The sequence below is a fragment of the Anser cygnoides genome, chromosome 14 (genome assembly GCF_040182565.1).
Source record: "Anser cygnoides isolate HZ-2024a breed goose chromosome 14, Taihu_goose_T2T_genome, whole genome shotgun sequence".
NCBI lineage: Eukaryota > Metazoa > Chordata > Aves > Anseriformes > Anatidae > Anser > Anser cygnoides.
Window position 1 is genome coordinate 7811658 of NC_089886.1, and position 26944 is coordinate 7838601.

Genomic DNA, 26944 nt, shown 5'->3' on the forward strand with positions numbered 1-26944 from the left:
ACTACTGCCATTCCCTCCTGTGGAAGTGCTGTCCAGGTTGAATTATAAAATGAAACATTGCCGTGCTGGCAGTGGGATGTTATTTGGGTTTTCAAAGACCACCGTATGACTTTCTCAGCGTGTGTGGTACCAGACAAATGATCAGGCTTCAAGTATGTGCCGAAACTTGAGACCGAAATTACACTTTGCACATTGAGGCTTTGTTGCGTTAGAAACGCTCGTTTATGTGTCAATACAGGATAGTGCGTATGGATTATTGCAGGGTATCATCTCAACTGTATGGGTGGTAGTGTCAGTTGTAAGAGACATTTGCATTTTTGCAACAACTCAGCCAGGTTTTATCAACATACTGTACATGTGAAATACCCTCAGTGCTCCTCAGCAGCAAACCGCTCCACTGTTCACATGCAATGGGAGGAGCACCCTCTCTGTGCAGTCGTGTTAAGGACTGTGTTCTGAGTCCTCTGAGCAACCTAATGTCTGCAACACTCCCTTTGCAGGGTATTTTTCTGCACAAGGCATAGTGGAGGTGTGGAAAAAATCCCTCAATACTTCAGGTGTCTCATTAAATGGAATATTTGTACTCATGAAATTGCAACATGTGGAGGTCAGACTCCTTTAAAAGACAGAAGTAGAAGTATGTATGGTATTTTGTTTTGTATTGCTTTGTTTTTCAGCTTGTTTAGCTTCACTTCAAGGTGAAGAAGTGTATATGATGTGTATATTGCCGGCTACTTGCTATTTTCCTGGGGAAAAAGCAGTGTGATCAGACTCCTTTTTGGCTGCACAGTTTTAAATCAGTGCAGACCTGAAACCAAGTTAGTATTCCTGACATTTCATCAAAGCACTGATTTGGCAGCTCTTGACATTTGGATCAGTGACTAAACTTGTTTTCCTGTTGATACCAAGTCGTCTGCAGTCATAGCAAAACATGGCTCCTAGACCTGACAGATCTTCCTTTGCGTTGAAAATAAAATCCTAACATTACAAGGTCATTTGAGAGCTGTCACTGAGAAAAAGATTTTGCTCTTAACCCTCATCCGGGTCAGTACTTCTACTTCTTTACATTTCTATGGTCTTTACTTGAGGATCTGAAAGCACTTTATAAATATTAGATAATCGTTCTGCTGAGGTTGGTGAAACAGTATTTCCCTCATTCTATACTTTAGACTCGGAGAAGTTAAATAACTTACCCAAAGAAGTCTACGATAGAGCTCCCGATAAAATTTATGGTGGTACCAGATTGACCTTCTGTACTTTGCTCTTCATTAAAAGGATGTATTAACTGGTTCTACTGATTCCAAGTTGAAGTAAGATATAATAATACTTTATAAACAAGCTCAGGAACTGACGAGGAGAGAAAATTATTATTGAAGTTAGAGGATAGTATGTAATTTTTCCAGGATAAAGCACGAAGGGTTAGCCTGTTTAGCTGCTCCCCTCGGTGCTCTAACCCTGGGGACTGAACGCAGGTGTGATCACGGTCCAGTTTAGTTATGGCAGCTTAGGCTAATTATAATCCTTACTTGCATTGCCAAGTGGCCCAGTGTTGCACAGTGCGTAGTGCTAACCGAGACACCATTTCAGACACTTTTGGAGAGCCTGAAGAATGATATTTCATGGTTGTGCTACAAAACTCCTTTTTTAAGAGGCAGTAAAAGACACTGACGAGGCTGGCATTATTAATCATGTGATACTAATCTCATATACAATGCTATACATAATAGTAGTATTATATATTCTCTGTTCTCCTGGCTTCACCTTAATCAGCCTCCTTATTGATGCTTGATTAGCAATTTTGTGATATCAGATGGAATTCAGCTCAGCACTGGGTCGTGGACCTGGGGTGAATGGTTGCTCTCAGTAGGAAGATATTTTTTCTGTAAAATATCAACAATTGCATCAGCTATTCTCTACATGACCTCCTTGCTTTTGATTTCCTATTTGCAATATCAGCTTTTTCAGACAAAATCAATGATGAGATGTATAATTAATTTTTACATGTTTTAATTAAGTTTTCAGCTGCTCCAATACTTTTCATTATCTTAGTGCAATCTCTTGCTGCAACCAAACATTACAATGAAAAAACTGTTGATTAAATAAAATAATATTTTAAAAGTCCCCTGCAAGTTGTTAAGCTAATTAAAGTTCAAGGATGCAAAGTGAAGATTATCAGATCACGCACAAAGAAATGTCAGGTAAAGCGAGGTATTCAGTAGGTCTCAGGAGCCTACAACGGCTTGGGGCAGATTCTGTCATCCTACAATATTTTGTGCGTCATCTCATCATCCTTCTGATATTTGATGCCATTTTCAAATAGCTGTAAGGCAGCATGGCAGTTGCCTTGGAGAGCTCTGTGGTCTCCAAAGTGCTTCTGCCGGAGGAACGGAGGGCACCTAGAGAAGAAGGAGCTGAAGCTGATTGGATCTTCCTAGGATATTTCCTTGGGGAAATTCCATTTCTGGGTTCTGGGAGCTGATGTTGGGTAGTGGGACAGGGCACTGCTGCATGTCTGGAAGTCAGCACTAGAGGTTACCCAGCGCAGGGTAGCAAATGCCACTTTCGTAGGCACCAAACTGGAACTTGCTCTGGTAAAAGATCATGAGGCTGAGTGACACATTGAAGTCTTCATGAGCTGAGGTTGCAGGTTGAACTGATATCACCAAGATACATGTGGGATAATACAGAAAGCTTCAAGTTGTTGGACACTTTTGAAACTCTGCCTTGTATTCTGAAGGAAAAAAAAATCAAGAAAATGATGGTGCCTTGATTCTGCCAGTTCTTGTTTGTTTGTTTTTTTGAGGAAACTCATCTTACTCTATTTCACTTGTACATTAATCTCTTCATTGGGTTCTTGGGTAGAAGACAGACATTGCTTAGTTGTTGCCTGCTTAATTATACCCTGTAATATTGATTGACAGTGCAACATGCATTGAAAAGCAGCTGGAAATGTCTGTCAACTAGTTTAGAAACTGATGAGGAATCTCCGTCTCCTGCAGCAACTGCTTGCTGTGCTGAATCTAGCCCAAATGAGAGGTGGGTAGGTGGATGTAGGGGAAAAGTTAGCAGGCTGCACCCTGTTTCAAACAGCCAGAAATGTCTAAAATATGCTGCAGCTACTCACAGCAAACACTGGGTTCCCAATCCAAATGTGAGGGTTATTCATGAAGATCTTGTGTTTCTGTTTAAGGCATTAATTGGGATTCCTGCCTGATGGAGTGTGTTATGAGGATGTGAAAATGTTTTTATTGTGATGACTCAAGATTCTTATAATGCGTTTGGCTTCTATGTGTGTGGTTGTGTTTTTTTTTTTTATAACCGATGCTCAGTATTTTAGTAAATTGTGCAAGACTCCAAATCATGAAGGTAAAAGGCACTTTCAGTGACTTCTGGGCAGGGGGAAAGGAACAATAAGCACAATAAGTTGAAAGCTGTGAGCTGTAAAAAGAAAAATATTGAACGTTAATGATACTGTGCCAAGTGAGAAGACATTAAAAATGGCTGGAAGACAATCTGGGCAGAGACAAAGCACCAAATTTGGTGCTTTCAAGACCACCTTCAGTGTGACGGTATTTGCCCTTTCTTCATCCCTTGCTTCTATTGCCTCGCCTTCCTTCTCTGTCTCCTCTTGATCACACTGGTGATGTGAGGGAGAAAAGGAACAAAACCAACAGGTTTTGTCAAAACTGTAGTATTTTTATCAGCAGACACTATTTCCTTGCTCTGAAAGATTCAAACTAGGAGAGTCTTTCCAGTGTGGAGGATAGACATCTTTGCAGTTTTCCTTGTTTGTTGGGGGGCCACAGGCCAGTGACTGGCGAGTGAATATCTGAGGCTGATGAATGTGAAAACTCAGGGAGAGGGTTAATGAATGTCACACGCCCAGCAAACTTGTCCAGGTACAAAAAAATACTAATCATCACCCCTTCTTCGTACAGCATTACTCCAGTGTATATTACCAAAAGGGAACAAAATAGGTGGTGTATGTCTGTTGGCTGGGATGCTGCTGTCAGGTCTGAGACAGGAGGGAAAGGGGAATGTGAGGACAACACCGAGGCCAATGCCATGTTGTGCCATTTGCAGCAGAATTACAGCTCTAGCTTTGACTTCAGCTCTCATTTTCAAAACTTTTAAAAGGACATAAAGCGTAATGCAAAATGAGCAGGATTCTCCATTCAAAACAAGGGGTATAGCTTGCATGGTGATTTAAATAACTGTCCTTTCAGAAATGTCTGTGCAACATGACTTGGGTGATTTACCTTATAATGGCTTAAAGCCAAGAGTATAATGAAAAAATTACTCGAGTGCTTTTTTCCTTTTTGCTGATTTATTGGAAATGCCTTTCCTTCAAATAATTGTCCTGTTAACCCATGCACTGCCAGCACTGTAGTAAAGAACTGATAGGTGAAAGGCAGTGAATGCTGTTCTGTGAGAGGGGAGGCTTAACTATGGTTGCTCTGTGTGTTTGTAATTTTGGAGGGAGAAAAAAATAGTTTATGGAGTCTCAGGCATAACTGTTACTCTGGGGATCTGGAAGCTTAATAGCGCAACATGTAGGGGGAAAAAAACCAATAAACCTTTGTGATAGCATGCCTCTGTTCTTCTGACATGGGCTGGTTAAGCCCTGGACTTGTACTGTAATAATCATGCAGATCCTCCTCCTTCTGTCCAGTTTGGGACTGCTTACAGTGTATCTACCTTTTGCAAGTCAGAAACATGGGTCTGGACCTCAGGGCTGAGTTTCATGCATGGTTACGTCTTGCTGGTTGCCATGCAGGCACTTACAGTAGCAGAGATGATGAGGAAAAATAAGGGAAACCAGTACCATGTTAAAATGGCCCCTGTGCCTTATGGCTATAATCTCACAGCCAGCAAAAGACAGAAGAAGGAGGGGAACTCAGTCCTGGCAGGGAGGCTTTGCTGTAACCCACTTGCTGCTAGCATGGAATACAAAAGCCTCGCTACCTGCAGTTCTTTTGTAAGAGACAGAAAATAAATTGCTGCTGTTGAACATTTTATTTGCACTTGCAGAATATTCATCCAGGGAGCAAAGGAAGCACCAGAGGAGAGTGATGAGGGCTCATTTTTTCTTAACAAGCCAGTAGGAAATAATGCCAGAATCAGGCACAGCGGAAGATTTTTGACAACATGGAAATTCCTCTTTGTGCGTTGCCAACTAACTCCAGCTCAGTGTGACTCCTCTCACCTTGAATCAACAGCAACTCCTAGCACTGCTGCAATTTCTTAATCAGTGGCTATTCAGAACAGCTTCATCATTTGAACCTTTCCATTGTAGAGACAGACTGAAGGTGGTGGCTAAGTAGCTCTTGTTTCTGTCCTTCCGGGAGATCAGAAAGAGACAAATACTGGCAGAGTTTCTGGATAGTGCTTGTTAGTTGGTATGTGTAAATACGTCTGGAAGGCTTCTTTACAGCAATTAAAAAAAAAAAAAAAAAGGTTATGCAAAGAGGTGTCATTGATCTGAATATGTTTACACAGAAAATTAGATTTTTTTCTAACTGTCAGAGTTGCTGAAAGATTTTCCTAAAAATATATCAGGGACTAAAAGACTACGGTGTTTTGGGCAGGACTTGGTGGGGTTTACTTACTGGAAGGAATGAGGTGGTGTCTGAAATAACAGATACACAGAGAGTGATGCTCCTTTTAAAATGCAAGTCTTCTCTCGTTTCTCAAAATGGTTCACGTCCACCTCATGCTCTGCTGGTTTCACATATTGCTTTGTCCATCTCCCAGTTTCTGTGTATACCTGTGCCCACATCAGCAGATGGAGACCAGATCCATGGCACAGCAGTGGCAGATTTTGCAGCTACAGCCATTTCTCACTGTTTCGAGACTGAACAGGCATCTGCTGTTTACTTCTGGTAGATATCCAAAAGAAAAATTGGAGGATACCAAAAACAGTCTAGTTTCAGGTTCTGAAAAGTAGGTATGCTAAAGACAGGGTCATGGCTGATATTTCTTGTCACAGTTACAAAAGTTTTAGTGTCCTGTGATGTTTATGGGCTTCTAATGTAAAATCACACCTTCTTTTTGTGTATTTTGGCCTTTATTATGCACAGACTACAGCACAACCAGAATTTCATGCATGTGGGTTCATGATTTTTTGCTTTGTTGTGAAGGATGCACATTTAAGAATGCATAAAGATTTACACAAAGCAAGTCCCAAAACATGAGCTGAAGCCTTCACAAACAGACTTACAAGAGTATTATCAGAGGCTGGAAATTTTGCAAAAGGGAACAAACCCTGAGCTGGTGATTGAGGGAAAGAATTCAGACCACATCTAGAATTTTCCTAGTGGGAGTTAGGGAATGATTTGAAGGTGTACATGAAATGAGGGTTGGATCAGGGGTTTGAGAAAGGTTAGCCAAAGAAGTGGTCAAGCTGCAACAGTCTTTGCAATTGCAAGACCAATGCAGAGTGTGACCCACAGTTTGACTGCCTTGGGCTTGCTAACAAAGGTGAAGTGCCAGGGGAAGGGCACAGGGAAAGAAGTCAAAGCATCCCTGGCAGTGCAAGTCAGCTGTCTTGATGTGATAGGATTCAGCAGCAATTTTCTGCAGTCTCCCAGAGATGAGAGAATACACAGATGTTCTCAGTTCTCTAAAATAACACAGAAGTACTCTTGAGAGTGATGCTGCCTTTGGGGCTCATTTGTTTCATCTTTCTGTCTTAGTGCAAAAGGCATGGCTTTGAAGACAGAAGGGAGGAACAGGTCTAAGAGGCAACCCAAGGAGCTCATCTTTCTCCTGGAAAAGGAACTGCCTTTTTAATGTCTGGCGCAAGTCCTTGGGGGGTGTTACGGAGCTGGCTATAAATCTGAGGCTCGTTGGGACAAGAAAAGTAGCAACACCTTTACAGTTACCAGGCAATCCTTGGAAATGGGTCTGTGCATACAGATATGGGCTACGTTATGTAGACAGTGCGGCCACTTGCAAAGCTTGCTGAGCTTAGGCTTACTGATCAAGGTAGTCAAGGCAGATTGAAGAGGCACCAAGATGACATGGAATTTGACAAAAATTAAGTTGTTTTTTTTCTCGTTGCATAAGACAGTGGCAGCTTGTGGGAGAAGAATAATGACAGTTCAAAGTCTTGTAAATATATGTTCTGCCTCGAAGTTGTGTTGGAAGGGGAATTTAATTTTTTTTTTCCTGAAGCCTTGCAAATTAGAAGAAGTGATAAATATTTGCATTCACAAATGCCCTGAAATCCTTACTCAGATAAAAAAGAAAAGACACAACGAGATTTTGAATTCAGTGCTTGATAAAAAGAAAAAAAGAAAAAAAGGAAAAAAAAAAAGAAAAAAAAAGTCTTGGGGCTCTGAACAAAACCTTATTTAATCTTTTTTGTATTCTCTGTCTCATTTGACTTTTTTCCTGCTACTTCCACTGATGTCTGGTAGATGGCATTAGTGTATAACAAATTTCTTAAGTCCTTTTCTTATTGGAGGGGTTTTATTTTCATCCATTTTACAGATAATAATGCTGTCTTATTCAGTCTGAGCAGTTCTAAAGCATTTTTTTTCCTCGGTGTTTCAGGTATGTTTTGACTAAACGCTTGTATCACTCAACATGCCTTTTTTCCTCCTCCTTGTGCCATATAATTATTATTTCTTCTAGAGGGCATCAATCACTTGCAAAGAAAACAAACTTGGTATCTTAGGCTGACTCTGAATGTAGAAGTCCTTTTATATTCTGCATTGTTTGTATGCAGTACCACATTTATTTCACATTCTTTGGGCTTAGAAATGAGGACAGTACTCTGAAGGAAGAAGAAAAATTTCTCACACAGAGCAAAGAAGATCAGATACTCAGAGTAGTAAATGGAGGTTCTTATGTACAGGGTTGAAGACACATCAGACTGCTCTGGAAAGACAGTGAAAATGAGCTTCATAAATATCCTTTATCTTTTTTTAGTACGCATAAGCATTCATATAGGACTTAATGGGACCTCCATGACACAAAGGCCATTTTGCATAGGAAAACAGGCAATTATTTCTGTCTATCTCCTCCTAGGGATTTTCTTTGTCTGGATGAGGAGATGAAAGTTTCATCCACAGGTGAATTATGGCAGTCAGGTTTATGAGTCTACCAGTAGCTTTAGCTTCATCAGCGCTCCCAAGATAGGAAGGCTTTTGTGCTGAGATGTACATGTTCATTCTTGCTTTTAGCTTCAAGAAGCAACTAATATTTTTAGCAAACTTTTTAGAAGTGCTGGCTGAGACATTTGGAGGAGTGGGCAATGAGATTATTCTCCCCCCCCCACCCCCCTTTCCACCATTGAAATAAGACTTCTTTCTTGATAGACAACCAGGCTTCCAACAAAAATCCCTAGTTCCATCATCGGTTTCTTTTCTTAACAGGCTAAAGCCCATTATTCTCCAAACTTTACATAACAGTAGTAGCAGGGAAAAATGAAGTGCTAAGGAGCTGTTTTGTGGATAAAGTAATGATTTTAAATATTCCCCAAGAGGCATCTGTTTATAGAAGATGAGCCTTGCCTGATCAGATATGCTTGATAGCAAAGCAGTAAAAATGATAGAGATATCTTTGAGCTTAATTTTGTATTAAGAGTATATAGGTGTCAAACATCCTAATACCAGATCTTATTGAATCCATCTAATAATGATCTAATAATGAGCAAATCATCAGCATAATTTTCTTGCATTTTCAACTACATTTTCTTGAGAGCGAAGCAGTTAGGAAAATTATAAAGAGATGCCAGAACGTAATTGTGACAAATTTTATTGTTAAGGACTCCTTGGGTTCATTTCCATAGAGGAATGCAAATAGGATAGGTAGGGCTAACCTCGCTCTGGTCCTTGGTGTAGGGGTGTTAGCATGTTGCAGACCTGCCAGACCCTGCATGGTCCCAGCCTCTGTGCCTGGACTCTCCTGTGCAGAAAGTTGTCCTCCAGCTAGGGAGTTCGGGAGTTTGGCCCTTACTGTTTCACAGCATGAAGGCTGGAAAGAGATCGAACAGGCAACCTGGCTTAGATTACTAAGTAGATAAAAAGGTGGAGAAATTGTAAGGCTGTTTGGTTTCTGGACCTCGTTTAAAGAAGTCACTGAAAAACTTTAGTCATGAGTTACTCCAGTTGTTTGTGGATAGCGTTGTAAGTAATTTGAGTCATGCAAAATGCTCATGTGTGCCTCTGTTAGAGAAGACTCTTAAAACACAACATGTGTACAAGCGCTTTGCTTGCACAGGGGCTGCAGCCTGCTGGATTCCTCCACTGACCTAGGAGGCTCCACTTTACACCATCAGCAGCACAGCACAGCCATGGATGACAACCAGAGCTGTGCTCATGTTGCACAGGCTGATGTGGTCAACTGCTCCTAGGTGAGAGTCAAGTATTACTCAGCCTTAGCAAGGCTGCTTTAGTAAATGCCCTTACTCCAGTGTTTAAGCATGTTCAGGGTTCACCGCATCACCACCAACTGATGGGAGCTGATTTTAGCCTGGTGACAATATCTCTTCATAAGGTGCTTAGATACCCTTTACCGAGATGTATGAGGCTTAAGTATCACTTAAACATTTGCTCTTCACTGTACTGCAGCGGATGAAAAGATGCAACACACATTCTGGTAACCACCTTTTTTTTTTGTAAGAGCTTCTAAAACATGTTGGTTTAAAAAGCATGTGTCTGAGAGATGTCTCAGTGCCTGCAAGCATTCCTTGCTGCAAAATACACAGACAGCTTGAGTGTACAGCAGATGAGGAAAGTGTGTGGGTGTATTTCTGTCCTTTTGCCTGCAACAACCTGTAACTTTCAGCATAAAGGTGTTATTTCTCATAGGAAGACAGCAATGGGGCTTTCTGAAACCCATTGAGGAAAGACTGACTAATTTCACATGGGGGTCACCGTCTGAAATACGAGCAGACCTGCTATAACAAAAGATTTACTTGGTTTCTAAAGCTTGTAGTCTTTATGGTGGTCATCTATTATTATTTGCAGGCAGGTTGTCTTACAACTGTTATTGCACCTTTCCTTGGCCTCTGTCATATCTTACACAGTTACCAAAATACTACTGATTGTGGACTGCTATCAGGTATAAAAATAGCACACTTGTAATGTAGAGCATTAAAATTCATAGACTGTAGCAGGGCCGTTTCTTGTGCTTTCTGGACAGGCCTGTTAACCTTTGAGAGATTTGCCATGGAATTCCAGCTGTAGAATAATAAAAACAGGTAAGTGAAAAGGGGCCCTACTGGGAGAAAGTTTATGTGGCAGGATGATAAACCCATAAAATTCAGGGACTGTTCCAGACCATGCTCCCTGCAAACACGCTCGTTCCCCCACCTGCTCTCCTTTAAAGCCTAACTACCTGGATGATTTAGGTTAAAAGAAATGCACTGGCTTTGCTGTTCCATTGCAGCGAGATTGGTTTAACCTCTGTGTGGCAGCAGGCATGGAGACTTCTGCAACACGGTGCTAAGTTGCTTCAGATTTTCTCTGATGATGATAAATAGCTGAAGGGGTGAAAGGGGGAAGCTTTGCTCAGCAGCGTTGATGCGAATGCAGGGCGCTGCTATTTCATACAAGGGGGCAGATGCTCACTTCCTAGAGCAGAGTGTTGAAAAACACTTAACCTCTGCCCCTGTCAGATAGGAGTTGTTGCTGCAGAGTTCACATCTAACCCACTGTAACGATACATTTTTTGTTCCTTAATACCATTCTACTTAAATATATGTATACATTTTCACACACAATAGAGAACAAATGCCTGCACTGATTTCTCCTTATGCTGATCTTTTGTAAGGAAAGGAGTTACAAAAACATTAAGCCTTTTATTAGATCATCTTTGCCTTTGGAAATGGCTTTATGTGGGAAAGAGATTTAATTCTTCATTTTGCATACTTCCTGCTTTAGTGGAGGGAAAGTTTACTCTAGCTTGCGTATATCTCTAACCCACAGAAACAGGGAAGGGAGGACATTTCTGAACAATGAGAATAAGCCACATAGGCACTTGGAAAATAGACAAAATCAAATAATCGCTTTTAATTAACAGTCAGTGACTTCACAGAGATAAACTATAATTGTAAATATATCTCAGAGTGACTGATATCTTGAAAACTATGCTACTTTTTGAGAAGCATCCACATTAACTTCTGCTCTTCATTTTGGGGAGAAAAAATGGGCAGATAAAGTCATTCAGATTTTAAAAAGGAACAACTCTCAACTTCCTGACAGCTACTTTGCTCAAAAAATATGGCTGGGTGTAAGACACGAAGCCTCTCTCTCTCTCTCCTTCTCTCCTTGCCCTCACTCCCTCTGTGATTCTGGTTAGACAACATCAGGAAATCCAGGAGGATATTTTTAGCCTGAAAGAATGGAGAATTTAGGGCAGAAATGATGTTAACATTAATCACAGCAGTGACGAAATTTCACTCCAAAATATACGAATGAGACAAGATTTCCCTTGTGTCCTACTAAGGAAAAAAGGATTCTGTGGCTGCCAAACTGTAGGGTACATTCACCTGGTTAAGGAAGGAATCAAGCAATGAACCAGTCATTTGTCTACCGTATAGAAGTGAACATTACAAGGTGAAAGTTGTTCCCTTCCTTCAGCTCCGCAGTAAAGATTTCTGCAGTATAGTTGGAGGATCCAGGGGCCACTGTGCTAACAGGTAATCCAAGACCATAACTGTAATGTTAAAGGAGAAAAGATGGTGCCAAGAACAGAATTGTTTTTGACTCTGAGCTCTGCAGAGGAAAGGACAGGACATTTGTTTCTCTCTTCCTTCTGTCTTCCATACTCTTCAGGGCCGCACATTTTTACACTCATCCTTACAGTGAGCCTTTGGCTTACAGAGATTTGGAAGGAGCAGCAGCCTTCGCTGACAGTGGAATGAGGGATAAGCCTTACCAGCTGCTGAATTAGATAAACATTTGGAAAAGTACAGCAGACCCAAGTGCAAATGGTCTCATCAACTTTCTTGGACTTTTCAGCCCTTATGGATGCTGTTGAGCCACATAAGAAAACCCCCTAGCCCAGGCTACAGAAACTAGTCATGTATGAAAAGGCATGAGGAATCCTCTCAGAAATTAAGGGGTAATTAGCTACAGTGACATAGGGATTTCCCAAACAATTTTTTTTTTTTTTTTTTTACCTTTCGTGACATCCTGCCAATTACTTAAGCAGAGATGCTGAGATTGGTAGGCCATCAGCTAGATTTCTGTAGGCAACTCTGAGTCTGGAATTTTTGCACAGTGTCCTTTTCATGGTCCTCACAGATATGCCTCTACCATATTGAATTCTCTGGCAGGGTTTAAGGTCAGTGCGATTAGTGATGTATAAACATGCTTTTATTTCTCAGACCATTACATCTTTTTTTTCTTCCCTCTGTCTCTCACATTCCACACAGTCTCAGTTTAGCTTAATGTTCCTATTAATTTGCTTTCTAAAGCTGCCCCCTCATTCTCTGTTGAAACTCAAAATATGTGAGTGTATGTGCATGTGTGCATTTATTTTTATATAAGCACAATAATTCTTCACTCTGCTACATCCAAGCGTCTGCATACTGTCATGAGCTACTCTACGAACAGTATGTATTTTATCACCTCCTGCAGGATATGAGCAGAGAGAAAGAATTTGCAAAATTTGGCCAAAGATTGTCCATAATTTTGGTTACTAGAACTGCTGTCTCCTTGCATCATATTCTAGTGTGGACGTTGTACATCCGGCTTCAGCCTGTTGCTGAGCAGCTAACACTGTTACGGGAAGAGGAGGGCAAGAGCTCTCCTTTGGCTCAGATATTTTGTGTGAAGGCCACTGCTGCCCATCTCAGGGGGCTTACACAATCATGGAGGAGTCTCGGTATCCAGACTGTCATAGCACAGCTCATTAAAGCAGGTGGCCATGGCCAGGGCTGTTTATAGACCGACAGTCTGCCTTCCTGGTGTTCTGCAAGAGTCCTGCTAATTGCTTTGTAAAAGACTGGCTGCCTATGAAAATTGTTTCGTACAGCCAAATTTGGATGCATCAGGTGGTGTTAAACTTTGCGATATAATAGGACGTCTAAATGTAAGAACAAGCAGAGCTTCTTTCTGGATGAAATAAAAATAGGCAGGAGTTTAAAGGAAAAGACTGTGATATGCAGACTGCTGAAGAGCTCTGCTTGACCAGCAAGTGCTCTCTGCATTAAATGCAAGCAGCATGGCATATCCATACTGCAAAAATCCCCATTACAACAGACCTGGCAGAGAAACTGAAACTCTCCCCACCCCCGAAAATGATGATAGCAGGCTAAGGTGAAGATTTGTCATTGTTAGGGCACACATCTAGCTGCAGCATAGAGAGCAGCTGTGTGCCTCGAACCTGATTTCCGAAAGAACTAAGGGTGAGGCTGCTCAGATAAGAGTAATAAATTTGGGTACCATTAAGACTGTAATAAAAGAATAATTATTAGTCTGGTCAACTGCATATTTGCTCTTATGTCTGTATGAAATTAATCTTCATGGTTATTTTTTCTTTGTTGTGTTTCTTGTGCCAACCCCATAAGAAAGGGAGCAGCCAAGGAAGTTGTGCGCCTTTGCACGGTGACATCCATTCTGCTTCCTTGTCATGCTAAACATGAAGAGGTTCTATTGTTTGTAAATGAAGACCTTTCTGATTATTGATAAATAACTTCTGGATGGGGAGTATGACACATGCTGGCTGGAAGAACAGGGCTCTGTAATAGTAATATTGCCTTGAAATTACAGCCCACGTAGTTTGAGAATGATTCAGGATAATTACATTAATGTTGCCAGAGAAATGGAAAGGAACACTTTCCATTTTACCTATTAACTAGCTCTACTGGCCTTAAATTATTTCTGAGAAGAGCCTGCAAATGGCTGAAATCATCAGAATAATTGCAAAGCACTGGTCAGGGTCGGGGGGTGGGCTGGATGTGGTCCTGGCTGCGTCTCTTTGGCCAACAGGTAAACACTGCTGCTGCTTTTGTGGAAAAAGGAGCACGGCACAGAGTTTTCTGATGAGGTGCGCTACAGTCTGCAAATGGGCTCAGGGAGTTTGCAGGTCCCAGACCCTAAGGAGAAAACAGCCATTAGGAGTAGGTTGCTGTCAGTACAGGTGTTACACATCAACCCCTGCAACATTATGTGTGAGCCTGCTGTTATTCTGGCACGGTAGATAGTTGAATTGAATTTCCATCCTCCCTCCCCCTGTTCTTCAGCTCTCCTGAGCTTGTGCCATGGAAGATTTCTGCCTTTGGTGATGACTTTTTGCCACCTCGATCCTTGTATTATAGCAGTGGCAGAAATGTGGGGGCACCTTGTCTAAACTCCAAACCCTGAACAGCAGCTCTCTGGGTCTGGCCTCTCATAGGACTTCAGTCCTTCACTTCCTTGAACCCTGCACCTGAACTTCTCTTGTGTTTTTAGCCCAGTGCAAGTGGCACTGACTGCTGGCCTGGTCTCCCATTCCCTATCTCACCTGTAAAATGAAACTGGGACTTTTTGTTTTGTTTCCTTTACTGTCATACTTTTGTTTGCAAACTCCAACAGAAGGGGTGAAATTTAGAATACATCTAAATAACTCAGTGTCATGTGAAGCAAGGTTTCCTTTTCAGGGTCACTTCTGCCATTACTGAAATTTCCCATCTCCATGATAGAGAATTCTTGAATGCTTGCCCGTGAGAGCAGGGCCACAGAGGTGTCATCTCCGTGCCCCTCCTTATTTCTTTTTCCTTAGTTTCAGGGAATTGGAAGATCTTGCATCTCATAACCAGTCCCATATTGATATTTTCCTACTAAAATGTAGCCATATTTATCTCTGAAGAAACTAGAGCCGTGGGTGAGGATGCAGACGCTCCAGGTCTGACTCTCCTAGCTTGCTGTTGGGTGCACGCAGTTGGTTGGTCTCCAGGCACAAGTTGCAACAAGCTCCTTCCAAACACATACACACCATGAGTGCTTTTTCATTTTCTCCCATTTCATTTTCACTTGTCTAGCAAACCCATTTTGGCCCTGTGTGCGATTACCTTATGACCTGTGTGCCTTCATCCAGTCGTAGCTGCAGCCCTTAAATAGGACTACCTGCTAATAGCGCCCTACCCTCACATCAGACCTTCCCTCCCTGCACAAATGCACGCACACCCAGAAGGATTTTCTCCCTCTGATAAACCACTCCTGTCCTAAAACTACTGCCATTAGCTAAACAAATTTTGGTGTCCCCTTCTTCCCCCTCCTTTGTCACTAGGTTGCCCTCTGTCCCATCTAAATGCTCAGGGCTGGGCAAATCTGTGAGGAATGCCCATAGCTTCCCTCCAGCAGCTTGCTGTTCCTGGCCCCAAAGAGTTAACTTTCTAATCCATTAGCTACCTTAATTCTGCATTTAAGGAAATGAAGCTCAAATGAGTCTTGAATTCTCCCTGTACACATGGATACGCAAGAGATCTGTTACAGGAGTCCAAGGCTGAGTATGATTTAAAATAATAATAATTAGGCAGATAATTTCTTTCAATTTAGAGTTTAAAAACATGTGAACATTTATATTTATTTGGTTGTGATGTTTCAAGAGATTGAATGGATTAAAGAAGTCATTTGGAGAAAAAGCTCATACAAGGAGTTGCTTAATTATCACATTCAGATATTAAAATTTTCATTTTGAATTCTTCCTCCAGTCCAGGTGCACACACACCTGCGTTTACATGCTGCTACTTTCTGCTTGGTTGTTTTGCACTGATTTTCTTAGGAAGGTGTTGGGAATGCTTTAGCAAGCCCCTAGAAATCTGCATAGCATGAAAATCCTGTGAGTTTTGATTCGTATGCAAATAGATATTATCAGTTAAACAGAATCAGTTATGTATATTGCTAAGTCAACAGTAAATATTAAATCATTTTCAGCTACATCCAGAAAATGCTGGAAGGCAAAATGCAGGTCAGGTATAAATGGTGGAAAAGAAGCTTTCCTGTTTCTGAGTCCTTTTTGCCAGTGTTACAGATCGGTGTTACGGGGTGTGTTTCCAGTCCACTTTGGTCTGGTTTTGGTTTTTCTGAATAGTGAGGTTACTAATGCTGCGTGGCTAGATAAGGAGGTTAGGTTACGTTCTGTGATTCCTGGAGGAGCCCTCTTGGGGGGGGTTAATGCAGGGGAGTTCGTAGCAAAGTGTCAGCAGTGGGTGGCTGCAGGGCACACTCCAGAGTGCCAACTGCTGCGACTCCGGTGGCACTTGGACTTGGTGCTGTGAGTAACCTCCCAGTGGCTCCCACTGCCAAGAAAAAGATGCAGAAAGGTGTGGTAGAGAACAACAGCATGCGGCATGCGGAACAAAACGCGTAAATGTTACTGTGCAAGCTGCAGGTCTCACGAATTTCCTGGTATAGAAATTCATGGATCTGGTGGAGGGGATCTCCTGCACCAAGTGGAAGTTCCTACACATTGCAATCTCCAGCTGCAAAGATATTGGAGCTTTGGGGGGTTAATTTGTTTTTATCTTCCCGAAGAACTCTAGTAGCTGCTTTTTTTTTTTTTTTTCCTTAATCCTCATAACCCTGCCAGAACTGACAAATAATAGCAGTTACGCAGATAGTTATGTCGACATCAACTTAAGTTTTACACTTGCAAGGTTCATATATTTCTGGTAGCACTGGCAGTAATACAAATAATAGCTCAGTGATAGAGAAAAGAGCAGTCCCTGAGCCACAGTTCTGATGCTTGAAGCATCTTTAAACCCCATACCCAAATGAGAGAGAGAGAAAAACAACCTAGTCAAAGTGGCTTAGCTTGAAGGAGCATTTTATGTGTTACTTGATGACAAAATAGTTAGACATTAATGCAGTTTACAGTAAGACACCCTTAAGTTATCAGTGAGGTTGATGTGATGCTTGACAGATTTAATGTAAATATTTATAGACTTGGCCTACTAATTATGCCAATGGAAAAAATGCAATATTAATGCTGTCACCTCGCCACATCTCTACCTGGCAGCACACTGCTAGCTCGTATAAATATTCTGAAGTTAGTAAGTAAAGCACATAAACAGAAGAGATCATTTACATTTTTAATAAGGGATTAAGTTATCTCCAGCGGTAGTTTCCAGCCCACAGATGTATGGGAGGCCTGTGGACTGTTCCCCAGGGAACTGTGAAAAATGACAGAAAAATAGAGTTTTGCGTAGAGTATCTGGAAATCTCCCTCTGTGAAATTACTGAAAGGGTACGCACCACCTTTGGCAAATATTTAGGGATCCACACTGAGATAAATTTGAAAACCACTGATTTACCATATTTGTATAAAGAAGTGAGTAATTTCAGAGTACCCTACTGCCATGCGGTAACTGATCTGACTATTAGTCCTGCTGGGAGCCAGGCTACCGCAAGAAGCCCTGGACCACAAAGCACCGAAGCACGTGCTTAACGTAAAACACGTACCTCGATCCACTGAAGTTCCTGCCTGTCACCATACATAACTGGTATGCTGAACAAAAGCCATGGGGAAATTTAAAGCAGAAGGCAAGGACTGCTATCATCTTGCAAACAGCTCTGCAGATGCCCGATTGTCTTGTAGAACTGAAAATCTAATTACGTGAATCTGCAGCTCATATTTTTCTACTTCAATTTATTTATACTAAGAGACTCCAAAGACTTTTGGCGCTGGTGGTTTCAGCCGTTACTGCCTGCCAAGCCAACGAATATTATCATTGCCATTGTAGCCTGTTTAGGAGACTCTCTTTTAGCTGCATTGATGCTCTCCTGATTTGTGATCCAAGAGTCTGTGGTTTCTGTTCTGGCACAGACTGACTCCTCACAAGCTGTGCAAATAAATCTGAAACGCTATCACCACTGGTTGTGTTTGTCGGCTTGCATGCCTGCCTTTTGCTTGGCTTATAGTCTTGAAAACTGAGGCAGAAGGATCAGGTGGTTTCATACTGCCGTGTCTTCTGCAAAGCAGCATCTTGTTCCATGTATTTTCCTGATGAAGGCGGTGTGGTTCAGGTGCTCATCCATGCTGTCAAAATCTGGCCATGCACTCTGCCAGGGCACATTGGCAATATTGCCAAGCAACGTGTGGCTCTTTGCAGGAGTTAAATGGGCATTTTGGGGCCAGGACAGGCTGCAGACAAAAAACATGCGTGGTGCTACCACAGTAGCTCTTAAAACAGGTTGGATGGAAGTAGGATGGAAGGATGGAAGTAGGGCAGGTCGGCCGTACGGGCATCCTGTGTGTGTGTTGTGAGCTCTCGTCCCCCAGTACAGATCTCTCCTTCTTGCTGGGTAAATGAGTCCTGGCTGTGGACCTAATCCACAGTCCATGGATGGCAACAGGCTTTCTACTGCCTTCAGTGAGCCCTGGATCAGACCATCCACAAGGCTCTCTGTTTTCAATCCCCAGCTGCATTTGTCTCTTGTAAACACTTCATCCAGACTCCACACCTCTGTAAATCACAGAACAGAATAACCTGATAGAAGTGGAGTGCACAGTTTTGAAAAGGAACATTAAGAGGGAAAAAATATAACTCTCTCTCTTTAAACTGTCTCTTTTCTATATTGTTACCTTGACAACTCTGCTGCTGTGCTTCATCTTTGGTGGGACTTAGCTGTGGTGGAATAAGGAGGACATCCATGTGCATTTCCACATCTACTCCGGCTCTGCTTCACAGGCACATGCCAGGCACAGGGCATCTCGAGCTGCAGAGCTCGCGTTCGCTGCCTCGACCCATGGTGCTGGCTGGAAATGATTACAGATATTAAGAACTGGGACCCATTCTGATTAAAGGTATAACACTATATCTTCTATTTCTTTTCCTTAAGCCAACACCAGAGCAATGTTAATGCTCTTTGAGAAAAAAAAAGATGCAAGGTGCTTAAAATATTTTTAAAGGGTTAGGACAGCTGGAAAGCAGAGAGGGATGAAAGTACTCAAAAATAGTTGTATTATTTTTAGTATAAGCAGATATGGGACTATGTGTCAAGATTAGGATACAGTCCTGATGTGCTGAACTGAGTGTAGAGATGCTAAAAATATGCTTTCTTTTTTCACAATTTTTAGAAGAGGCAGAGGCAAAGGTAAGAAGAGAGTGGTGGTGAATTGAAATTTTAGTTCCTGTGTTTCCTTGCTTACTGGGGTTTGGCTCAGCTGACTGTTAACCTGGCACCCATGACCACCGATACCAGCAAAACATGATGAGGCAGGGCGAGGTGATAGCTGTGGGAAGGGAATCCCTCCCGACCCCTTTTCCTTCTTTCCAAAGAAAATCCCTACCAGCATAACCTTTTTATTCTTTTAGACAGAAATGGCTAGAATTTAACAGAATAGCTGCAAACACAAGCCACGCAGACTCCTGGGCTGAGTGCAGAAAGGGGTGTCTGTGTATGAATGTGTGTGCAGAGAAGGGGGCTTTTAATGCAAAACACATGTGTTTTCAATTGCTGTCTGGAGCCAGACCAGTAGCTGTAACTTGGCCTGACAAAGCCTTATTGAAGTACAGACACTGTGGTTTCAAAGCAGTTAGAAAAAGAACGGGAATGCTGTTCAGGAAATTCTTCAGGCATGGGCAGGGACTTGGCTGCAATTCTGCTGGTGGAAAATCTGACAGGGGCAGCTCATGAGCACAGGCCAGGCCTCGTGCGGCTCGGAAAGCAGTGCTGCATCTTCCTCCGAGCCTCCAGCGTGGCTCCAGGCTTTCATCTCCCACCGAGAGAGAGGTAAGAGCCGCATTGTTCCTTCCCGGGGCGGCCGGTCGGATTTGCTGCGCGTCTGTGCTTCTGCAAAGAGGCTTCCTGCTTTCAGAGCATTGTTTAGTGGGAAAGTGGAGAATGTGTAGCTGTGGCACATTTGCTGAAGGATTGGAGGAGTTCGAGGCTGGGTGTTGGTTTCTGGCGAACTTTGCTTCAGTGGTAATTCTGCAGGCAAAGCAACTCTTGCGCTGCATCTCTGGCTGTGCAAGCGCTGTGCCAGAATAACTCCCAACTTGTGCATTTTGGGCAATAAGTCTGCATATAACCTGAAGCCACTGAAAGGTTGGCTCTGTACCATGTGTCACTAGCAGATTTTAATGAAAAATGCTATTCAGTCGTGCTAAATGCACTTACACGTATATTGTGTTACGGTTGTTTGATGGGTTGAAGGCGTGTTTGTCCGGGGGTTATCGGGCAGTTACTGACTATCCCTATCAGCTGGTACGGCCAGGCTGGGCAGAGAGGCACTAGTTGGGTGACATTCATTGCCTTGTGATTTCTACGCTTATTATTTCTGTGTTTTATAAAACACTAGCAAATTGCAACAGACAGCACAGTCAGAAACCACGTACTGCAGACTAGAAGGAAAAACATTAATTTAGTGCCTCTTCTATCTGCAACCTCTCTTTTGATCTGCGTTTCTTTCCCCAAATAACTTAAGAAACAGGATAAAAAGCTCACTCTCTCTTTAGGAGCCTGCCAGACTTAGGCAGGGCTCCCATCCCTTTAGTTGCAGCACTGAAGCCTGCCTCGCCTTGCAGAGATCTCTCCACCTTATAAGGCAGCCTTGGGGCCGGGAGCTCGGGCACGGCGCGTTCATCAGGGCTGGTGGAGGTGTCAGGGGGAGTCCGCCTCTCGCAGCTTTGGAAACTTTCTTGCTTATCCCAGTGCTTTCTCCTTGGATTTTTGTAGCAAAGTTATTTAAATGTGTTGAAAAAGAACTTCTTTCCATGTTTTTTTTTTTTTTTTTTTTAATTTCAGCAAGGAATTAAGGAAATTAAAATTTAGAGGGGGACAGCGCTAAGTGTTTCTGGCTGGGTTCGTGGGGGAAGACCCACAGTTTGCTTTTCCCACATCCAGCAGGACTACGTGTACAGGACTTACATAGTCATTCAGTCTGGTGATCCAAGACATTCAGTGACAAGGTGAGGTTGGCCACAAAAGCGCATCAGATCCAGTGAGGGCCAGGGTGAGAGCTTTTGGGGAAGCATGTACCTAGGGTAACTCCAAGGGAGGACAGCAGGTTCGGGTAGGCAGCAAACCCTATCTGGATGCAGCAAGATTCAGTATATTTAGATCTTTAAGGGGAATAACGTCTGGCAAATGCAAACATTATATGTGTGATGGAGGGGAATGAAGAAAGGGGTTTGGGAGCATCTTCTTGCTACCACACCTGTTTGGTCCTTTAAAAGTGCTGGTCAGCTGAAATGGGTTGGTTTGAACCAAGTGAGGGCTTTGTTGGTTTGGTGTGTAGATAGTTTCCTGGAGGCTGATGGCGGCAAACGTTATTAGAGGAAGGACAGAGATGAGCTGCAGAAGAGGGAGACATATGATGAAAATGAAGAGGCTCAAAGCTTGCTTTGCAGATAATACACCTGTGGTGAAAATGCTGTGTTAAATGAAGTTCTCATATGATCTGGACTGTTTGAGCCTGCACAGCCTGCCATCTTACCCTGCAGACTTGGAGCTTTATTGCTTATCTCAGCAGCTGTTAATTCAGGCACCCAGACAGCCTGTTAACTTCTTCACTGCTAGGTAGAAGCTTAGTTTAAAAAAACAAGAAAAAATTAAGTTCCTGCCTCTGATCATGTATTATCCTACCTCACAAATCTGATCATCTGGCATTTGAAGAGCCAGAGAGACGGACAGGCTGGGATATGTGTCAGCTCCACTGCCTGGCTTTAGAGGTGCAGTGTCTGAATTTGGGATGACTGAGCATCCAGATGGGCTGTTTGGTATACTCCATGCTCTCACAGGACCCTGCTGGAGACACAGATGAGTCCAGGCAGAGCAGGGGAGGCTCTTTGCAATGCCCTGGGCTGGATTTGATCGAGAGAGATGGCAGCTTCCTCCTTATCTTTGGCAGCTCCTCCTGGGCCTCCCTCTGCAAGAGATGTCTTTTCTGCATCCCCACCCAGGTCAAGTATTCAAGCTTTGCTTTGTGTCAAGAAAGACTGAAGGGTGTGTGCATGCATGTGCACCTGTGGACAGAGTATCTTAAATCTATAAGGTGAAAGTGGAGGATCCCATCTTCTTGCAAGCACGCAGATGAGAGAGCCACAGGCACACCCACATGTGCATTCCTTCTCCTGGTCCTTCCCAAGAGCAAACTAAGAAGCAAGTGTTTCTGTGCAAATGAATAAATGGATGAGCACAGTAAGCACATTATATGGAGGGAAGATGCAGCAGAACAAGGTTTAACTTTAGAGAGCATATATCCAGGATCACTGCAGAGACTTTGCTCTGGCTCTTGGCACACGCTTAAGCCCACAGTTCTTGCTTTGTGCTATGCTGCTTGGGTTCCAGCCATATAAATCCATATTATGATCCTGCTTTGCACATTCCTACAAGTCATATCACTTTTCTTGGTACTGTGGGGTGAGAGTATGCTGGGGCAGAAGTCTGGAAAGTATCACCTCCTGTAGCTTGCCTTCTGATTCAAACTCCGTTGATTATATCCCTCTTGCTGTTCCCACAGCCCCCTGTAGTCACACCTGCTGCTGGCTATTTTAGTGTAGTTCTCATATTTGTTCACCCTGCTTTGAGACACTCCAGTGGGAAAGAGCTTTTATAAACTTGGCACGGATGGACATGGGCTTATGATTGCTTCACATCATCTGAGTAGTGCAAAGGAACCAGCGTGTGAGGCAGCAAATACGGGACGATGTTTGCATGCAGTGTGAATGTACTGCTGCATATTGGGGGGCATTTTGTAGAAGACATTCTTTGCTGGCTAGCTCAATATATAATTCACTGAAGACAATTTTTTCTTCCTTGTTAACTTTTCTTTCCATTTTCTCTTTAATTCTGACAAAGAAAAATATCAAGACGAGGTAGCTATGAAGAAAAAGTCTGAAATTTGGAAGAAACACTCATAAGAAAATAGACATGTTTGTCTTCTCAAGAGAAGAGAAACAATAGTAACATCGCGTTGCTCACAGACTCTTGCAGCACTTTAGAATAAAATACCACCTTTGGTTTAGGAGAGACTATTCAGAGATGGAGCTGCCTGTTACTTTGTTTTGTTCTGGCAAACTCTAATATGTTTATAGCTTTTGCTGTAAGTGCTCCTTGAATGCAAAGCAGCAACTGAGCAGAGCAGAAGCCCCATGATCAGCTTTTTGTTCAGTCCACCTTCTCAAAGCTCCTGGCTTATAAACTGAGGCTTTTGTGGTGCCCTTGTTGAATTTCGTGTTGAAATGCTGTCAGCCCTGGTGACTGGGGAAATTACATGAGCTCTCAAGACCTTAGAGGCACGGAGTAGCCTCAAGCATTGAGGGATCTGGATCAGAGATGCTTTATCAGTAGATGAATCCCCAAGGTCTCCCCAGCTCCCTGTGCTGAGTGAGTCCAATTTCCTAGAGATATTTCAGAGGTGGGAATGGCAAATGATATATTTCTTAGTGGACTGTTGGACTGTGCAGACCAAGCAAAGTTTGTTGATGTGCAAATATCAAGCTGGATATTTGAAAAACCCTACATGTGATGTACCCTGATGAGAGAAACTAGTCAGAAAAGAAGAAAACATTATTTAAGATGTTTCCTTCCTATTTTTGTCTCTCTGGACGTGTAACACATTGCCATGACACCCAAGAAATGTGTTGACTGGTGATGGTCTTCACAGCACATGGAAGAACCTGCTCCACACATAGAGGAATGGGAACTATTGACAGAAGCAGAGGGACAAGCACAGAATGAGGATTTCAGTTTTGGGGACCATAAATCACTTTTGGGTCACGATGCTGGTGGAATAACAGACGCCTGGGGGTGTCAAGCTTGAGAGAGAGTTTTATGGGGAGTGAAGAGGCAAAAAGTCTTGTTGATGGAAGGCTCAAAAAAGCGTTCTTCATGCCAAATTTTGTTCTCAGTCACGCTCCAGAAATGTCTGTTGTTTTGAACCTGGTGGATAGTGTGCAGATAAGACAGAGAAATTAAAGAGGTTGAATCTGCAGAGGATTTAGAGCTAGCGAACACAAGTACATTGCCTTCCAGTGATATGACAGAGAACACCTCTGCAGGTTTTTTTCTCATTTTAACCCAAAAGAAAAGGTTTCTGTTTCAAAAAGCAAAGGGAGAGAGAAGAGGATGTCGGTTACATGGATACAAAGAGAGGGCAGATGTGAGAGATGTAGGTCCAAGGCCCAAGGGAATTTGAGCCCATCTCTCTCATCTCTAGAAATGTGTTCCTATCACCACGATACAGGTTAGCCTGGGGTCGGATGCTCTTCGTTTTTCTGATGAAGCTGTTACACCTCGGTTATATGCAAGCAGGCAGCTAAGCAAACTCTCTGCAAGCACACCAGCACATTTGCTGTGCCAGCCTCTTGCTGGCCTGTGTTCACCTTCTGGTACACCTGCTGATTTTGACTAGAGACCCTTTTGTCCCCTATAAATATGGGGCTGGCTCAGCGCTCACGGTTTCTACGTAAAATTTATGGAAATCAGTTTGGCAAAAAATACATGGAAATAAATGCCACCTTCCCCAAACCTGCCACATCCCCACTTGCACTACCCCTGCAGTCCCCACGGGAAATCCCCATCCCATCCAACCCCCTTCGGTGCACGCTCCTGCCGGGCTGTGTAAGGAGGAGCAGGGACGCAGCCCCAGGTGGCACGGTGTGGGCACGGACGCAGCCGCTGTCACTGAGCTAGGACTGGCCTCAGCGGTGCTGCAGTGCCAGCGGGGAGGTTGGCGTTTTGGCTGGGGACACACTACGCCAAGGGAGGAGAGATGCTGTGTCAGCTGCACAGGACTTAGGAGCTTTAGGTCTGTGAAGCAGTGAGTCATTTCAATGAGCTCTAGAGCACTTTCAGCAGTAAATTTCAAGTGGGCTTGAAAGGGAGAAGGCACCTTCCCCGATTGAATCCCCTTTCAGCCTAAAAGTATTCTATTACTAAACACACATGATTTAAACACTGATCAAAGAGACCCCCGTGGCATAGAAACGTTATTGGTTCATCATGTTATGCCTCACCCTCTTGATAGCCATCATTGAGCCTACAAAGCTGGCATGGCCGAGAAACATTACAGCTATGGTATTTGCAAGGGAAAGAGGTTTATCTGTCTTGGTGCACATAAAACATTTTGTCTGATGAACTGGTGAGCCAGGTTGTGTCTGGAGCAAGCAGTGTTCTGCCCACGAGATGTTACTGCAGGGGCAGGAGGAGGCAGTGGAGGGGCAAGGGGCCATGTGATAAAGATTTACTGGCTCCTACTGCCTTAACTAGCGGCATCTGATGTGAGTTTTGGAAACTCAGTGCCAGTTCTGACTTGTGATGCCTTTCAGCTGAGACTGATTTCAGCTTTACTGAAAGAATGTGCTGAAGGTTCTTTGCCAGAAGGATTCAGCAAGCAGTCAGTGTGGATCAGGGTATGCAGTGCTGTTACTCTTCTGGTGGTCGTAATAAAAGAGATAAATCTTTCTTGTCATGGGCTGGATCTCGAAGGTATGCTAAAGTGAAAAGATGAATAGTTTATCTGACTGGGCTGGATTTTGTATTGGGTTCTGTTTGCAGTGTTTGTATCTAAGGGCTCTGTGTGCAGCTATTGTGCAAAAACTTATTACCCATATTTTTTTAATAGCAAGAGTTCTTTGAAGAGTACCCAGGTTCCAGGCTATGCTTTTGTAGTCATGGTAATGCTGTCTGTGGCTAAACTGTGATGATTTGCCATCCTGTGGTTTTTTTTTTTTTTTACGGTAAATACAGTACTGGTAGTCTAATGTGGCGCATGTGTGGCTTGAAGTCCTCTTGTGTCCGGCAGATGCTTTCAAGCCTGACTTTTGGGGAGTGCGTCTCCCCCCCACACACACACACACACCCCCACACCCGCCATCCTCTGGCTGTATTTACTTCAGTATTTTATTTTTATGGATATTATGAAATTAGGTAGCAATTCCAAATTTAAGCAAACAAACAAAAAAAGCAACTAGCAGCCTTTCCCCTTAGCTTAGTAATTGAAAAGGGGGTGTACCTTGCAAATGAAACCGCTGGATATCCTTTCAAAGTAATACTTCTTTTTCTGGTGCCTAATTTGCTGGTTGTCTTTATAATGTTTGAGTGAAGAGAAGTTGCTAAAATATAAATTGTGACTAGCGTACTTCTCCCTCCTGCACAGGGCAGATTATTGATAGTGGGTGCTGCTTGTTCCTTAAGCAGGTGCCTTACGGTCCTTGTTAGCCTACACGTTTGCTTAACACACCTCGGCACTCAATGCCCGTCACTTTTTCTTCTCTAGCTGGAGAACTACAAACATGAGCATTTTTGTTTGGTAGCCACATTTCAGGAAGGAATGCTAGCTAGAAATCATATACAGCTTTAAGTGTAGCTCTGTGAGAGCTTATATAGAGGGAATGTCCCATCTATGATTCCCATGTTATTTTCTTGTTATAAATTTATACTGTATTACTAGGTCATGTTCACCATGTGTGTTGTAGTACTTCAGTTGCTCTATCTCTGTCAGGGCAGCTGTGAGCTAAATATTTTATCTAAACCAGAGAAATTCTCAAGATCAGGCTCCTGCGTGGATGCAAGTTGCTTTTTGTGGTTATGTTCTGTTCCTATAAATTCCTTGGATGTCTGTAAAACTTTCCCCCACCTGAATATGGCATTTTTGCTGTCCTAGTGATTGCAAGGGGGAGTGGGAGGAAGGGAGGTGGAGAGAAAGAATAAACAAGTCTTGCAATAAATATTTTGAGCTGGGTATTTCATACTGTTCCGTGTTGGTCGGACCCCTTTCAAGATGTGAGAGGGTTAGACATGCAATTTATTCATTTTCTCTAAGGGAGAGGCTGCATTTAATATGTGCTCTCCAGGATCCCCTGTTAAAATATTAGGCAATAAAATCCTTGACTGTACAGTAGTTGTTGTTATAATTTCCCTCAGGTAGTGGAAACTGTAATTTATTGTTTTTTAAGATTTCCCTTGCACAGGAGCTGAGTGATTGTAGCAGTGTAAAGGCCCGCTTTTCTCCAAGCGCATGTATTTGTTTGTGACTTCATTCCTCCGTTCTGGCAAGC

At 42.8% G+C, this 26944-nt stretch overlaps 1 protein-coding gene across 22 annotated transcripts in view; it reads left to right on the plus strand.

Annotated features, from left to right (window-relative positions):
- Positions 1-26944, plus strand: part of SGCD (sarcoglycan delta) — a 517792-nt gene that overhangs the window by 359749 nt on the left and 131099 nt on the right. For 2 of the 22 annotated variants that reach the window (XM_013176042.3, XM_013176043.3), the window contains exon 1: positions 25251-25373. The exons of 17 other annotated variants lie outside the window; for them this stretch is intronic. In XM_013176042.3, coding sequence (XP_013031496.1) covers positions 25356-25373 — 18 coding nt within the window. In that variant the 5' untranslated portion in view covers positions 25251-25355. Of the gene's footprint in view, positions 1-19461; positions 19674-25250; positions 25374-26944 lie in introns of those variants that run through there. 3 more of the 22 variants (XM_048057085.2, XM_013176038.3, XM_013176036.3) reach the window with 3 other exon arrangements.